The 17646-nt window shown below is 42.8% G+C and overlaps 1 protein-coding gene and 1 long non-coding RNA gene across 12 annotated transcripts in view; one reads left to right on the top strand and one right to left on the bottom strand.

The window, feature by feature from the left end:
- Positions 1 to 17646, bottom strand: part of ATP10B (ATPase phospholipid transporting 10B (putative)) — a 458548-nt gene that overhangs the window by 15302 nt on the left and 425600 nt on the right. For 10 of the 11 annotated variants that reach the window (XM_029583376.1, XM_029583380.1, XM_029583377.1 and 7 more), the window contains one exon: positions 7677 to 11014. In XM_029583376.1, the coding sequence (XP_029439236.1) occupies positions 10543 to 11014 (472 nt within the window). In that variant the 3' untranslated portion in view covers positions 7677 to 10542. Of the gene's footprint in view, positions 1 to 7676; positions 11015 to 17646 lie in introns of those variants that run through there. The other variant, XR_003853353.1, reaches the window with a different exon arrangement.
- LOC115079658 lies at positions 6581 to 15253 on the top strand. The gene is made up of 3 exons (XR_003853354.1): positions 6581 to 6661; positions 7996 to 8069; positions 15019 to 15253. It is a non-coding gene; the product is annotated as an uncharacterized LOC115079658 (long non-coding RNA).

The following is a 17646-nucleotide window of genomic DNA, read 5'->3' as shown; positions in this document are numbered from 1 at the left end:
AAATTCTACAAAGAATCCTAGCATCACTTTCACCTTGTTACCACTGTAGCTAACGGCCATCACTTCTATTTGTGAAATATCTACCTCATTTGTTCCTTTTCGACAATGCAATCTATCAAACATGCCACTCACATATTAGTCATTTCTTGATCAAACTACTGTTCTATGTTCTTGACTGGCCTCTTCTATTAGTTTTGGTTAAATCTTCCATGTTTTTATCATGCACATGTGCTCTTTTCCTGTCTCCTGCAGAGCTAATGAGGCTGGTGGAGCCCATCAAGTCAGCTGCTGAAAAGAAGAGATGGCCCTTACTTATCAGGATACATAATTCCATTGGTCAATATAGACACATTGAAACCTTTTTTTTTTTTTTTTTACTAATTTGTTTGTTAAAAACCTTGGCGTGCCATATAGTCTGATATATAGTAGGCATATTCATGGAAAATTTTTTCATTTTAATTTTTAGTTTTGTTTGTTATTTATGTCATTTAGCTCATAATAATTTTAGCATGTGGTAAAATGATTTAGCATTTGATAAAACAATGTAGCAGGCAAAACAAAATAAAATTTCAATGTTTTTTGTGTCATTTCATTTCAGAAATGACATGCAATGAAACAAATGTCAGTTAGTTTTAAATGGCAGCTTATCCCTAGTAAACACAGCAGTTCCACTGTCTTCCTTTTTAGCAGCACATTGATTTTACAATACTGTGCATCACATACTTGACTATTCACTGTTGCTCAAAGACGCCTATAGCTTACCATATTAATGTCCACAATTCCCACACCACCACATCTGCTTTGCTTGGTCAATATGACTCATTTTGTCATCCTACTCATAGAGTTGCCTCCCTTATTTTTTCTTTTTCTTTTCATGTATCTCTCCCACGAAAGGCTGTTCCGTCATCTATTTGCTTTCCCTTTCTTAAAAAAATTGCATTTGTTTCTATAACATTTCAATAAACAACAAACAGAATTTAAAAAAGCATAATTGGTACTAAAATCTACCATCTGACTTTGTCTTCTGTCCTCCACCTTACATTCTTCTGAAGTAGATATTTTTGCATGAACTTTGTTAAATTTAAAATGGTGCACATTGTCACCCGAATTTTCGATGGCCTGCATGTGCAAATACCTGGGGATATGCACATAGCCAGGCCCTGCGCATGCCAAGTGCATTTTAGAAAGGGCCTGGCCACGCGTGTATTTATTTATTTATTTAAAAGTCTTCTATATCGATGTTAGTCGAAACATCACCTCGGTTTACATGGAACAAAAGCAACAGAAATTACAAGTAACAGGGGAAGGGTAAGGGGTACGCACAGAAGTACAAAAAGGGATGGGCCGGGGGGGGGGGGTGTGTGTGTGTGTGTGTCGGGGGCTGACCAGGACAGCGGCCATTAGGCCCTGTCCCGGGAAAGTGCATTCCGGCAGCTGGCCGGTGCACAATACTTATTTCTCCTCTGAAGAGGAAGTAAGTACAGAAACAAAAAAAAAATAGGGTAGATAGGGTTAGTTTAGGGATTGGGGAGGAGAGGGGAATAAGGGAGGAAGGGTAGGTAGGGGTATGGAAAAGTTCCCTCCCAGTCCACTCCTTAATTGGAGCAGACTGGGAGGGAACTGGGCAAATGCCCGATTGTGTCGCCGCGCGTAGTTTACAAAATTCTCCCCTTTGTGCGTGGGCGCGTTACGACCCTCCTGCACATGTGCTCGCTGATTATAAAATTGGGCACGCATGTGCACGTGGATATCATATTTTATTTATAACATGTCCGCAGTGACTCATGCATGTTGTAAAATCGGCGCGTCCATGGGCGCACGCTGGGAACAGTGCTCACGTGGGCGTGCGCGCCAGTTTTAAAATTGACCCCAAAATGCGCAAGCATAGAGGAAAATGTACGAGTCCATACATACATACATTCCTCATTGACTTTTCAGGTTTCATACTTCTGTTCTTTAACTTCATGCTTATATTGTTAATTCCATTCTTATCTGAAGTAAAATAAATGGAGCCTGCTTTCTGTGGAAAGCATGCAAAATAATTTTCTTTTTGTAATTCTTAGTCTCTGTGTTGCAAAATAATGCTCTGGATGTACAGATACAAGCGAGATAGGACACCAAACACTCGGGGAATGAGAGTGAGGTGAAAAGTCTGAGCAAACATTTGATGACAAATGCTTGCTAAAAAGTTAGCCCCTCTTATCCACGAGTGCCTTCACCATAGAGCCAACAGCATAAGGAAAAAAAAGACTGCAATGTTCTTGCTGGCAACGAAGGAAAATTATTTGAAAGTGGCCATCCAGTGAAAAGAAAAAAGATGATTCTTTCAGGGGTTGACATCATTAAACAATGGGATTGTAGTCATTGCCTAATGATGTCCATTTTTGAAAGAAGCAGCACCATAAGGTCAATTGCATTTTTACTTGGCAGTAACCAAATATTCAAAAAGTGCTATGCATGTGAACCGATATGGCTTGCAAGGCATACAAGATCATCATGTAAGCAACCCCAAGTTCTAAAAGGTGAATTTTAAAAGCCCAGCAGACGCACCAATTAGGGGATGTGCTAGCAAGTCGGGCTGTGCGTGCCCACCGTATTTTAAAAGCCGCCCAGATACGCATGTATCTTCCGCTGCGCACGCATCTCACTCCGATTCCAAAAGGTGCATGGTCTGGGTGGTGAATGGGCATCCCAGGGAGGGGTTTTAAGGGTCTGGGCTAACTGGGGGGAGTGAAGGCTATTAAACTAGGTGGGTTTGGAGGACCTAGCTCTTAAGTGGGTAAACTGGTGGAAGAGCTGGTGACGCTGGCAATGGCGTGGGTGCGTGCCCCTTTTAAAATCCCCGGTTTACATGATAGAAGCGGGATTTGCACGCCCAGTTAAAATCAGGAGCACATGTGCACGGCCAGGCTGTTTTACAAAAGTGCTCATATACGTGCACAAATTACAAAATGGCCGTGTCCCTGGAGTGCACCTATGCACATGCGCCAATGTGTGCCCACCCGCTGGTTTGAAAGTTACCATCCCCGTTTTACAAACTGACAGTCCTGATTTGAAGAAGAGAAATATAATTTGCAACCAAGTAACAACAGCTGACAGGTCAAGCATGTCAGAGCACATAGAGCAAACATTTTTGCAAGGGCACCCAACTGCAAAGTTACTTTTCAGCCTGTACACAACAGGTTGATCTTCAAACACAAGGTACCCACCGAAACTGAATCCGAAAACTAGGTTGTTACATGGGGTGCATGATCCTAAACATAAAAAAGGCCATCTTCGTTGTTATATCTCATACGGATTTAGTAAAGGTGAATTTTAAAAGCCCTATCCACGCCAAAGTCAGGAGATATGAGTGTCTTGGTCCAACGTGCACCAGACGGATTTCAAGAAATGCCTGAGTACGCGCACAAATTAAAAAGTTATAAAAGGGGCGGGGTGTGGGCGTGGTCTGAGCAGAACATGGGCGGAAAATGGGCTTTCCGGGAAGATCACTTGAAAAGGGTGTGTAATTATTTAAGCACGCAAGCGCACGCTGGGGTCCCCTACTGCGTAACTTCAATTCTGCTATTGACGTCAAGGGGTTTGAAGGGTCAGGGCTAATAGGGTAAAAGGGAGGAAGGTTAATTAGGAGGGACAGGAAGTCGGGAGCCTTTACCTGGGTGAACTAGAGATGGACTGGGGAAACTGGTAATTGCATTAGCGCGCGTATCAAATAAAATCCTCTTACTTAAAGGTAGATTTTTTAAAAGCGCCTCGCGTGCATCTCGCCATGCACATAACTGCACACTATTTTATAAAATTGGCGTGCAGGTTATAAAGTACTCTCCACATGCGCAAGTCTAGAGCTGTACGCACATACATGTGCATTGCACACCACTTTGCTACTGCTTTTTGTTCTAACAGGAGAACACTGGGAGAGGAAGGGGGAGAGAAACCTCTTCATAAGGCTCAATCTGATACTCTATATATGAACATTGTAAGGGGGCACTTTGATTCGGGAGGCGGGTTGGGGTTAGGAGGGGTGGTGTTACAGTCACGTTCAGAGGTATCCATTGTAAAACTGATGTCATTAAAGAATTTTTGACCTTATAAGTGATTTCTCTCTCTCTCTATGTTCTCCTGTGTCTAACAAGAAGCAGTGGCGCTGGCTGAGGAAAATTAGAGGCTACGTGTGTCGGTGCTGGCTTCACCTCTGGACGCCTGTGCCCTGTGCCCCTTTTCCGCTCACTTTTTTTGGCTTCCCGGCTATTTGAAGTTCTCATAGCTCCCGCTCAGGCCACTTGTGCTTAAAATGACCGCTTTTGCACGCACAAGGCTTTTAAAATCTACCTTTCATGCGGCAGAGCCGACATTTGCGTGCACAAGCGCATGGCCATACAAAATTGTGTGCACATTATGGGGTAGATTTTCAAATACCGCGAATAGGCGTACTTTTGTTGGCGCTCCAGGCGCCAACAAAAGTACGCTGGATTTTAGTAGATACGCGCGTAGCCGCACGTATCCGCTAAAATCCGGGATCGGCGCGCGCAAGGCTATCGATTCCGCATAGCCGGCGCGCGGCCTCGGAGCGGCCTCGAAGGGAACTTTCCTTTGCCCTCCCCTCACCTTCCCCTCCCTTCCCCTACCTAACCCACCCGCCCGGCCCTGTCTAAACCTCTCACTTACCTTTGTCGGGGGATTTATGCCTCCCGGAGGGAGAAGTAAATCCCTGCGCGCCAGCGGGCCGCTAGCGCGCCGGGACGCGACCTGGGGGCGGGTCTGGAGGGCGCGGCCATGCCCCCGGACCACCCCGGGCCATAGCCACGCCCCCGGGCCCGCCCCCGACACGCCCCCGACACGCCGCTGCGCTCGGTCCCGCCCCCGACATGCCCCGACACGCCCCCCTCCGAAAACCCTGGGACTTACGCGAGTCCCGGGGCTCTGCGCGCGCCGGTAGGCCTATGTAAAATAGGCCTACCGGCGCACAGGGCCCTGCTCGCCTAAATCCGCCCGGATTTAGGCGAGCAGGGCTCTTAAAATCCGCCCCTATACGCGTGAACAGCTGATTTCATATCCTATGCGCATATACTCACGTATGCTATAAAATGGCCATGCCCATTTGCGCGCGCCATCTTATGCCCACGCGGCTATTTAAAAGTTACCATACCCAAGGGATTCAAACAACATTGCTCTAATATAATGCCTTCAAAATGCAGACAGAAAGAGAAAGGCGAGCTTTCCTTTCTACGGTCCGCTATATAATCATAGGCATAAATTGTAATTTTTTAAAAGTTTCTAAAATATGCACTAAGAAAAAGAGTCTTTGAAACAAAGCAGTCTTATCTGTTGTTTCGTACTTCATGCCCCAGCTCTGGCGCTAAAGTCCACAGAAGCAAATAAAAATAAATCCCTGACATGGTGCTATGTTTTGAGGTGAACCTCTGCTTCAGCATTGTTTCCTTGCTTTAAATAATGGCCCCGTTCTAACCCAATGATAACAACAAGTTTCACAAGCTGAGTTTTTATTGAAAATGTTTGTTTTTTTTAATTGTGTTTTTTCAGGTATGGACCATAACAAAAGTACTTAAGCCAGTAAATAAAAGATCAATGTACAAAAGGTTGCTGGAAAATAAATGGCATTTCTTCATCTAATATACAAAAACATCAAGCGCTCATTTCCCTGAGTCACAGTGTTGAGGAATTAATACAATATATAAAACAATAAAATATAAACATGATTTTCTTTTTATCCTATACATTCCAAGAAAACTTCACATCAATTATTGATGCTGATGTGCAATGTTTTTTTGCATGGTTCATTCACAAGCGAAACGGCACTCACATACGCATTTACGTAGAGGAAGCAAATATACTTCTGTTTGTCTGGGTTTGCAGATATTCTATAAGAATTTGTCAAGGCTCAGGGACACAAGCATGAAGAGTTTTCGTAAAAGCCATGAAAACCGATTGGTGAGAAAATGCGGCCTGCCATGTGATGGGCTCACTAAAATGAAGTGCCGTTAGTTTTCTCTTTCTGAAAAGACACACTTCTGATATCCTTGAAAACGTGATTGGTGGTAGATTCTGTTGGTCCCTAAAGTTTCACGACACCCTCTCGTCACAGATTCTCTGCACAGGGCGACAGTGTCTGCTTAAACTGAAGAGTCTTTCTAGTTTTAACTATGTCCAACCTTTTCCCCCCCAGTAGTTTCAGAGATCTGTTCCTGAGTATTCCCTGGCTCCAAAATGAATATCTTTGTCAATTTTGAGAATTTTTGTTTGCTTCCTGGCAGAGTTTGCTACTGTCTGTAAACAAAAGAAACATTTATCTTCCATAGCTGCTCTACATGCGTGACCAATGCACGGTCCTCGTCCAAATCCCCAAAATATATCATCAAGTACCCTGTACATTTTTAGAAAAAGGTTGAACAATTAACAACAAAACATCCTTCTTATTCCCAGTACCATGAAATGCTTCAATGCCTATATAAGCTATGTTATTTTAATTTTTTTTCTTTTAAGTTTTATTGAATTTCTTGGCCTAGAAAAGGTACTGGATTGAGAGCACTGGATAATGAAATGCTTCATTTATCCACAGAAAATGTGCAGCAGGGAAAGTAAAAGTATGAGCTTCCTTATATACTTTGCCACCGTATTTCATCCTCTTCTGGAGAAACCACTGGTAAGCATGAAAAATTAATCCATCCTCCATGCCCATTCAGTCCTTCGCCTCTGCTAAGACTGCTGAAACCCAAGACAATGCCAGTTGTGGAGTGGATTTTAGAAATTTGAAGACCTTTGAACTGGAAACTGAAGTGAGACCACCAACCCACTTCACAAAGGCCACCAAATGACTTTAAGATGGCAGTATCTTCTCTGATACTACTTGCCCAGAGATATGCCAGTCCAAGTAGCTGTTCAGTCTGCAGACACTAGGCAGTCGGATGCCCTGATTTCTGTAAAGGATCTTGTATACCATGTAGAATAATGTGCTCATAAATGAACAAGTTAACAAAATCACAAGCTGCATATTTTGCATTCAGTAGCAAAATGTAAGGGAATGATTTATTTAATTTTTGTTTAGTATGTGGGTTACCTCAGTTTGCAATGATAATAGAGTTCTATGAGATTCGCTAATCCCTGTAATAATAATATTGCATTTATTTGATGGGAAGACTGCAAAGCTTGAGTCGGTCTCACAGATTGCCTGTAGCAAATTATTAACTTTGAAAGAATGTTGAGGAACTTAAACATCAAAATATAGTGCATACATTAAGAACCACCATATCTTTACAAAGTAATGAACCTGCGCATGGCTTGCAATCTAATCCCGGGATTCATCATTTTGCTATAATTGTAGCGGAACGATGAATCACAAAAAAAAGGGATGGGGGTCAATACTGAGCTGGTGGCTGCATTGCGGCGGTGCGTTTTTTCCCGGTGCGGCCGCGCTGCCCACTATTGTCCCCATAGTGCCAATAGAAAAGGTGTAGCTAATTCCGGCACTATTGCAGGTGATTAATGTGTAAAACATTATCGACCGCAGCGGTACCGGCATCAAAATGTTATTAACCCTGCCCAAACTCCGCCCTAACAACTCCCCCTTTCCCTCATTTAAATGTTAACGCACGCGATAACGGCCCATCGCGTTTTAATGAATGTAGGAATTTTTTTTTTAAATTTTTGCATAATTTTTAATTTTAATTTTTTAATTTTGAGGGATTTTCCCCCCCCCCTTTTTAACTTTTTATTTGTTTCGGGAAAACGGGGCATGTTAATAGCATGTCCTGTTTTCCAAAATGAATGAACCCAAAAATTTGGGGGATTTTCGGAGGAACTGTGCCTTTTTGTTTTGGGGTGAAATGCTGGATTCGATTAGGATTACCATTCATTTTAAAACAAATGCATATCCTGCCCTTTTGTCAGGTCTGACATGACCCCTCGAGAAGTGGCAGTGAACTACGCAGTAGGGCAGGAAAATTAAAGTTCTACTTTACTTTCACACATTTTACCTAGAATGAAACGGTGATCATGACAGCAGATAAGGACAATAAGATTCCTCCAGCCTACCCAATGTTCTTCCCAGTGCAGTAAGTTTCCAGTTTTTCTCTGGCTTTCTTCATTTCTTTGCAACATTTTATTGACTCTATCTTTTTATTATATGATATATTTACATCATCATTAAGGTTTTGATTAGCAGAGTGCAGTACAGCAACCCGTTTTGAGACAGATGGCCCATAGAGCCTGATTCATTAAGGTCTTCTCCGAAAGATACCTAGTAGTGTTCCACTGGAACATGCGGAAATAAAGGTCACTAAATTAAAAAAATGTAAAGTGATACCTTTTTATTGGGCTAAATACATTTCTTAATTACCTTTTGGAAGTGTTCAGTAACAAATGTATTCAAGTTAGTCCAATATAAAACTATAACCTTATATTTTCTGATTTATTGACTTTTCTTTCCCATAGATATAGAATGTATTTATTTATTTATTTAAAAAATATTTAGTAGCTGCTCCTCCATATTTTGGGGTGGGGGTACAATACTGCGTATATAAAAGTAAAAACATAAAAAACCCCCCAAAAAACAAATAGACAGCCACTTTACAAATCCGGTGCTGAAAGTATCAAGGGACTCACAAGCAGAAGGAAAAGTGCGGTAAAGACATGAATAGTAGGATCTTTCAGTCAGCGTACTGAAGGCCTTCTTAAAATATGGGTCTTTAATGCTGTGGTAAACATTTTAAACTCTTTTGTGTTGCGTAGAGCTACTGGCAATGTGTGCCACAGAGAGGGGCCGGCTACCTTGCGCGAAGAGACATGCAGCAGGCCCTGATTAGATGATCTGCGGGCGCATGATAGAGTGTACATTTTAAGGATAGAGGGAATCCAACGAGAGGCCAAGTTATTGAGGAAACTGTGGACAAAGACTGCTTATTTGCATTGAATTTGCCAAGATAATCATGTATTAAAGCTCCAGTTCATAACGGTGCAGCTGCATTCTGGATGGCTTGAAGAGGACGTGGCATGTTTGCAGGGAGATCTACGCACAGGGAGTTGCCAATAATCTGAGCCAGAAAAAATTAATGACTGGAGGACTGTGAAATGTGAAAAAAGTCCTAATAAACCAAGTCCCAAGTGAGGCAAAAGTAGCACTAAGCTTTGCTGCACATGTTCCCACATAAAAAAGAAATGTCCTAATGAACAAATAGGACACCCACATTCCTCTCCAAGACATGGATCTCCTATGTGCTCGTTCCATGTTTTTTTTTTTTTCGGACCCCGTGGGAGAGCGAGAAGAATATGTTTTATTTTATGTTGCTCTGCTAGGAATTTGCTCCATAATGCTGAAGGGTCATTGTTAGTCTGCACATCACTCCTCTACATAAGGTTTGCAAACAAAGCATTATTAGTGAGGGCAAGAAGCCATTTGGGATAATAGACAGATAATTTTTTTTTGCAATTTTTTTTCTATCTATGTTTCTATATGTATTTTCTATTCACATTTCTATCTGTAACAAAAAGACATCAGCTGAACTGAAAATAATTATATAAATAGATATATTTTAAAATGGCTGCCAGCTAACAGTAAGCAGGCTTATGAGCAATGCTGACAATCAAGCATGTTTCCAGTTCAGGTAGTTGATGAATGTAAACCAGTAGGGCCATCTTTGCTGCCTCTTAGTGCACGATCTAAGTCATTTTTTTCCCCTAGGGGACATTCTGAAAGTTGGCTAAAATGGGACTATGAAAGTCTGTGACACTTGTTAACAGCTGTGGTGCAGCTGTTAAGGATGCAAATTGAAGCAACAGGATTAACCAGCTACTGTTGAGCTGCTGCACTCCATTTGCACTCATAGACCAAACCACCAGCCTGATTTATGAGAGGAGTGAAACATAGGTACAGAATGGGAGAAAACCTTTAATAAATCAGGTCCTATTGCTTTAAAAGGGTTTACAACACAGCTGAAAGAAGTGCAAAGCACAATTAAATAGCTGATCACAAATACAATGGCATAAGAAGATTTATCTTTTAGAGATTTTTAAAATCCCTAACTCGTCAACCCTGATGATGTTGCTTTAATGTAACAATCCCCCCTCCCCACCCAGATCCCTTAAAAATAGTGTAAAAGGCAGAGGACTACTTAATAAATAAGGCACAGCAGAGGAATGGTTACCATGGCGATTGCTACTTGTCACATGGTAAGTTACAGTACATAATCAGGCCTCTGGCATATCATAAAATTATAATACATTTTTTTTTTTTTGGTTGCATAAACTGCTTTGTGCACTTCACAGTGATTATACAACACTTACCTATCAGCAGCAGCTAGATCAACTAGCCGCAGCTAAAACATGCACACGCACGCCAACACTAAAAGGTTGATATTGCACCTGCTCAGTAAGGTTATAGAGCCATCTCTTTCTCTTTAGATAAACTTCACAGCTGAGTAGAAAGAGAAATTAGCCCTTTTTTTGTTCCTGATGGTCATCATCCCAATATGGGTTATACAGTAGTTCTGCAAAATGTGTGTGTGTGTGAGACTTTTAAAGAGTGCCTCTTTAAACTGTCACCGTACTCACACTCCTTCGGTGGTTGGCACTGGTAAAGTCTTCAGCGTTATTTGTCCATTGATCAGGAGCACCCTGACTAGGTTCCAGCCCACCAGGTACAACGTTGGGAGGGCTATTTGCGTGGTACCTTCGAGGAGAGGGCCTCGCTGAAGAGGCAGCAGCAACAGAAGGATCAGTTTCTACGCAAAACCCAATGGAAGTTCTGTTGCCATCTTCCCCGCTTAACGTCCAGTTCGAAGGGAGCAGCTTTTCAGGAGGGGAGAATGGGCCTAACGGGTTTGCAGCTCTGTGGTTGTGGTTTTCGGTGGACGGTGACACTGCACAGGCTCCTGTGGCCCGAGCTTGGTCTCTCCGCTCTTGGATTTTGCGTTCTCTTTCTTCTTTACTGAGCTTATCCAGTTTTTGTCCTTCCAGGATAAGAGACGATCCACACGTTCCTCGCACAGCATTAATAAGGTACCTGAAAACAGAGGACAACCAACAGCTGGAATTAACATTTTGTATTAATTTGTAACATTTTTTGGAATTTTTCAAGTATAGTCCCAATGATGCCCATGTATTAATTCCTATTGCCTTTGGTAAGTATCATGGTTGAGGTGTTAACCCAGGGTATTTCAAACCTGTCCTGGTAATGCCACAGCCAATAGGATTTTCATGATTTCCACAAGGAATATGGATAAGATAATTTTGCATATTTATTTATTTATTCATTCTTATTAACCACTCACTCAGGAAAAACCTGGTTGGTGCAGTCTCCAGTATATGTAACTATAGCTCATGCATATTCATTAGGGTATCCTGTAAAACTGACTCGCAGTGGGATCATCAAGACAGATTTGGGAGCCTTGGGTTAACATGATTATGCTTTGGATAGGAGATTTCCATTGCTGGGACTCATTTTGTACTTCATGGCAATTCCATTGTACAAGACAAGGTTTAGTCAATTTCTTTTACCCAACTGAGGCGTTTGCTTTGGAACCAAAAGACTATCCTCAAGCAAAGTTTAGGCATAACCCTGGTGCAGGGGTTACCTCTGAGTACAGCATACTTCAGTTCCATTTGTCATAGCTGTGAGCAAAATGCTGATGCTAGGGTGGCCAACTCTAGCTTCAGGATATCCACAAGGAATACGCATAAAATGGATCTGTATGCACTGCCTCCATTGTATGCAACTATTTCAAGCATATTCCTTGTGGATATCCTGAAAACCTAGCCAGTTTGTGGATCTTGAGGACCGGAGTTGGCCAGCCCAGTGCTAATGACTGCATTGATGCATTTCCCCTCACAAAATCTGCACCATTCTGAAGCCTGTTACAATGATGGTATTTTAAAAGCTTTTTCATTTTGCAATGACCCTTCTTAAACTATAGAATGTCAGTGACTCCTATTTGGTGGTCAATGGTGGATGCAGGCAGTATGTGATGTAACCATTGCTGATTTTCATGGGTCTGCCTGAAGATCATCACTGAACCGTATATGAATAGACAGCCCTTCAGGCACAGATGCTGTTTTAGCAAACAGACATGACAACCTCTCTTCCCCCTTGGATATCATCACTGTCATTTTAAAACATCTTTTTTTTTTCTAGTGGGAATGTCCACAGATTCCTCACCCACCCACCCACATACGACAGCCACATTTTGAGTGAGGGGCTGTATCCTGATTGTAACACAATATAAATACAGATTCTCTAACAGACTATGGGGCAGATTTCTAATCCAACGCGCGCGGGGTACATTTGTGCGCGCTACCCGGCGCGCACAAATGTACACCTGATTTTATAACATGCGTGCGCTGCCGTGCGCACGTTATAAAATCCGGGGTTGGCGCGCGCAAGGGGGTGCACACTTGTGCACCATGTGCGTGCCGAGCACTAGGGGAGCCTTGATGGCTTTCCCCTTCCCTCCAAGGCTGCTCCGAAATTGGAGCGGCCTTGGAGGGAACTTTTCTTTCGCTCACCCCCACCTTCCCCTCCCTTCCCCTGTCTAACCCACCCCCCAGCCCTACCTAAATCCCCCCCACCTTATTTTATTTTTTACGCCTGCCTCTTGCAGGCGTATCTTGCGCACACCGGCCGGCTGCTGGAGCATCATGCCCCAGCACAGCCACTGTGCTGGAGGACTTGGGACCACCCCCAGACTACCGCCCCACCCCCAGCCCCGTCCCCTTTTCAAAGCCCTGGGACATACGCGCGTCCTGGGGCTTGTGCGTGCCGCCGAGCCTATGCAAAATAGGCTCAGCGTGTGCAGGGGTAGGTTTTCGGGGTTACATGCATAACCCTTTGAAAATCTACCCCATTCTGTATACTGTAGAAATTAATATAACTGCAAAATCTAGTGTGGATGCCATAATTAATTTATAATTGCAAAGAAATGTTAATGTAAAGCAAAGGCTAAAGCGTAAAACATTTTGTGGGATTCGATACATTAGTAACAAAGCAGTGCATTTTTTTGCTTTTTGGCACCAAATCTAAAAACATAAGAAGTGCCATGCTGGGTCAGACCAAGTTCCATCGAGCCCAGCATCCTGTCTCTGACAGTGACCAGTCCAGGTCACAAGTATCTGACTCCCAGGGATAAGCGCTGGCTTTCCCTTTTTCCTGGCTAATAACGGTTTATGGACTTTTCCTTCAGGAACTTATCCAATCCTCTTTTGAACTCCACTATGTTAGTTGCCTTGACTACATCCTCTGGCAACAGATTCCATAACTTGATTGTGTGCTGAATGAAAAAATACTTCTTTTGATTTATTTTAAATCTGCGGGTTGCTAGTTTCATGGCATGCCCCCCCCAGGTGCCTAGTCTGAGTGTTGTTTGAAAGGGTAAATAACCATTCTCTATTTATCTGTTCCATCCCACTCATGATTTTATAATTTCAATCAGTCATTTCTTTTCCAATTTAAGGAGCCCTAATCTGTTTAGATTTTGTCTATAAGGGAGCATTTCTATCCCCTTTACTTTTGTCACCCTTCCCTGTACTGTTTCTTTGTCTGCTATGTCTCTTTTAAGATGGGGGTGACCAGAACTGCACACAGTACTCAAGGTGCGGTCGTACTATGGATTTGTACAAAGGCATCAAAATATTCTCAGTTTTGTTCTCTATTCCTTTCCAAATTATTTAAACTTGACCAGATCCGGGGCTTGAGCACTACAGACCTATAATTGCGTGAAAGTGGATCTGACCACACCATGTCGGGGATTCCTTCAAATGTCTGCATTTCCATTTCTCTGCTCCAGAGAAGTGAGAGCAAGACTGAAGTTAGATTTATGTTGAGAGTCAGGAAAACAGCATCTTTGTCTTTCACAAATGCAGCCTTCAAGGGATAATTACTAAGCTTTTTCCTCACAGACCCAAAATAGGTGGAAAACCTTAGTAAATATGGCCCCAAGACACAAGCATCACTGACCTTTAGAAGTAAAAACTTTGCTGATGGAGCATATGAGGAGAACCACAGGTCCCCAAGTGTTTAAACCTGAATTCTGAGTTAATAAATCCTAGAGGAATGGACAGGGCAGAAGGGATCTGCAATCTGCTGAGAGAAGCAGGGATGTTATCCATTCCCAGCTCTTAAAACTGACTGCATGCGGTGTGACCGGAAGGCAGCAGAGTATTTCAAGTGCCTGGTGATTCATTGCTTCAACTAGGGGGGTTGTGGAAGGATATATTTAGGGATCTTCGTTTTCAGTTTTATTTTATTTTGCCTGGAATCAGGGACGAAATGACCTTCCCACTGATTTTTCTCCTATGTGTTAAATCAAAGTCATTTTTTCCCCCATTGACTTTTGTTGTTTTAACACTGAAATTCCCCAGGCAATATAATATAAAAACTGAAAACAAGTGTCTCTAGATATATTGCATACAAGATGGAGACTAAGCAGTTGCAGCACACCAACCTTGAAGTTATAAAAAGACATGCATTTTGTAAAGCTCCTTATCATGCTGAGACAGCAGCAATCTTATTCCTGTTCAGTTCCCCAGATGGAAATGTGCATTCTTAACATGTGGAGCGGGCTGAGTGAAAGGCATAGGGTCAAGCAATGACACAAGTGTTACAGACTGGAACAAAAAGTCCCTGGCCTACCCAAGATTCCTCAGGGAACTATGTACCGCACCAGTAGAAATTTGCTTATACTTGTCCCAACATCGGGAGCATTATTCTATCCACAACAAACAAAGCTCTGCAACCAAAATCCGCTCTATAATGCCATTAAATCATCGCAAGTAATTTTTCATAAATGTAACACATTAATATAATCCAAGGAGTTAAGAGAAGGAAGAAGACATATATTTTGAGATATTTATAGCGGATATAGTGTCCAGAGCTGAAAATAATTTTGTGCAACCCGTAAGAGCTAAAAAATGAATCAAGATTGTGAACTACGCTTTTATGTGAATAGAGTGAAATTAAAAAGCATATTTCAAGGGATTTGAGTCTAATCTAGGACATGTTCTTTTGTTTGCCAGGTTCAATTCAATGTACATCAAGACTAAAGGAATTTTCAGTGTACATCGGGCATGGCCACAATGAATTGTGAACATTGCACCTTCAAAGCCGCTAGTTTTCTGAATTTCAGGCCACTTGCTGAATACAGTACGGTATCGTGTAAGGATGTGCAGAAAGCAGAGCAGTCTGTTAGTGAATATGCCACCGTGGCCATTAATGAGATAATAGTCATGGAGCAAAGAAAATTTCCCCAGGTATGTGGCATTTCACTGTTAAAATAAACAGATAAATAAACTATGTGAAGGCAGCAAATGCATCAGAATGGACATATTTTTCTGCTCCTTTTCTGTTTCATCATTTTCAAATTAAATCCCATGGAGAAAAGTTCTGCGTAAGTGGAGATCTTCCATAAGTGCAACACGCCTTACTGTCACCGTGAATATTTTTACAACTCTATACTTCTGTGTTTATGCATTGCTCTCCGTTATAACACTTTCTGTGAGCTTGCATGAACAAGACATATGACTGACAGAGCCTGGGGATAGCTAGCTTGGTCCAGGAGAAAGCTAGATTTTTTTTACAGGTTGTTATGCCTCTAATTGGACCAATATAAGAATTTTATCATCGATATCATTTGTATAGTGCAAGCCAGAGGTACACAGCACTGTATAGATTCATATAACGGACAGTCCCGACTCCTTGGAGCTTACAATCTATTCAAGATAGCTAAACAAGAGAAGCCATGATTGGGAAGAAATAAACAGGTGCAATGCAGACAATTAAGTTCAATATTGATTATCCAGCACCACCAGGGGAAAGATTTAAAATAGTCCCAAAAGGGAGGATTCTAGATCAATTATCTACATCCACAGATGATGCTGGATTTGGTCTTTTGAGACCAAAAAGTTTTACATTCTGTCACTGCTCACATTCTGGTAGATTTTAAAAGCGGTAAGCGTGACAAAGCCAGGAGATCCGTGCGCGACTCAGCCTGGTGCGCGTCACACGGATTTTAAAAACCGTGCGAGTATCTCCTGGAACCTGCACAAAAGTTTTGTTTGCAAAAAGCTGGTGGGGCACAGGCGTGGTCCGGGTGGGGCATGGGCGTGGCCTGGGCAGGCCGGGGCTGTCCCATGAGGTCTGCGTGTAAGCCTTTATGCGCACAAGCACGCGCTGGGACCCCCTGCCATGTAACTTTACTTCTGCTATGGATGCTGTGTTAAGTTGTGAAATAAAAAATAAATCAGGTACTCATCATGGTTTTAAGGGTCAGGGCTAATAGGGTAAAAGGGAGGCAAGCTGGGGGCTAGGAAATCATCTCCTTTACTGGGGTGAACTGGGAACAAATTGGGAAGAGAGGTAATTGCGTCGGCGCACGTGTCTACTAAAATCCCTCCCACTAACACGAGTGAGGCAGCATCTGCACGCACCAATGTGAAATTGTGCTCACGTGTACATGATTAGCCGATTTTAAAACGTGCACGTATGCGCACATATACGCGCGTATTTCTTAAAATCGCCACGCCCATGTGCGCGAGCCAGCAAACATGCGCAGGTCTTAAAATTTACCTCGTTGGTAGAAAGGCCTATGATGGTGTGAAAAGCTCACGTGTAGTATCACAATCTGTAAAAAAAACCCCAGTTTATAAGTAAGCTTGCCACTGATACCAAGTTTTCAGGATTATGTGGCTGCATTCCTAGTTTTAGCCTACTGCCTCCATGGACATGTGCTTCTGGTGTTCCTATTGATTTCCCTAAGAAATGCAAGACTAGGCGTGAGGTCGATCGGAGGAACGCTCTCAGTATCCAGAAAAATTTCTTGAAGATGCCTGCAAAAAGGAAGGGCAAGGTGCGCCTATACCCCTCCGAAGCCGCCATGACCTCAAATCAGAAACTGATAACAGCTTACCGATCGACGCCGAGCCAAGAGGAGAGCGAAATCCCCGCTGTGATATCCCTCGAGGGAGCGAGGGAGTCACCTGGGGAGGTTACCTTGAGCCCTCCGTGCCTTCAACCACATCAGGCCCCGGGATTGACTGGCTCCTCTCCCTTGCCCGGGACGTCGAAAGATGACGTCGGACATGCGATCCCGGATGGTGGGGGCCAGAGAGAGGACTTGCCCGGGTCATGCGGTGCACAGCCGTGCTTGGAGGAGCTGAACGGAGAAAGAGCAGGGACTGGGTTCCTGACTTCGACACCGGACAGTGAATATGAAGCGCAGGCTGGGACTGCTGGAACCTCAGGGACAGCAACGGAGAGAGAAGATTTTGCCCAAATGGAATTGGGTGAGTCTTATCATATTCCTACAAAACCTGAAGTGGTAACGCTTGATGCGTTGTGGGACTTAATGGTTGGCTTAGGCCAATGCCATAAGAAACAAGGGGCAGAGTTAAAACGCCTAAAAGAAAAAGTGAATTTACTGGAGGAAAAGGTGGAGAAGCAACCTATCGAAATGAAACAACAGATTGGGAAAGTGGAAACTTCGGTGGCTAAGAACTCTGACTGTGTTTTGAAAATTATTAAGGACTATAATTATATCAACAGGAGGATAGAATACCTTGAGAATTATAACAGGAGACTGAATTTACGAATGCTTAATTTCCCCAATGTTTTAGGACAGGATTTTCTTGTGACTTTAAAAAAATATA

Source organism: Rhinatrema bivittatum, chromosome 18, assembly GCF_901001135.1.
Source record: "Rhinatrema bivittatum chromosome 18, aRhiBiv1.1, whole genome shotgun sequence".
Taxonomy (NCBI): Eukaryota; Metazoa; Chordata; class Amphibia; order Gymnophiona; family Rhinatrematidae; genus Rhinatrema; species Rhinatrema bivittatum.
This window is presented reverse-complemented; position numbering and strand designations above follow the sequence as displayed.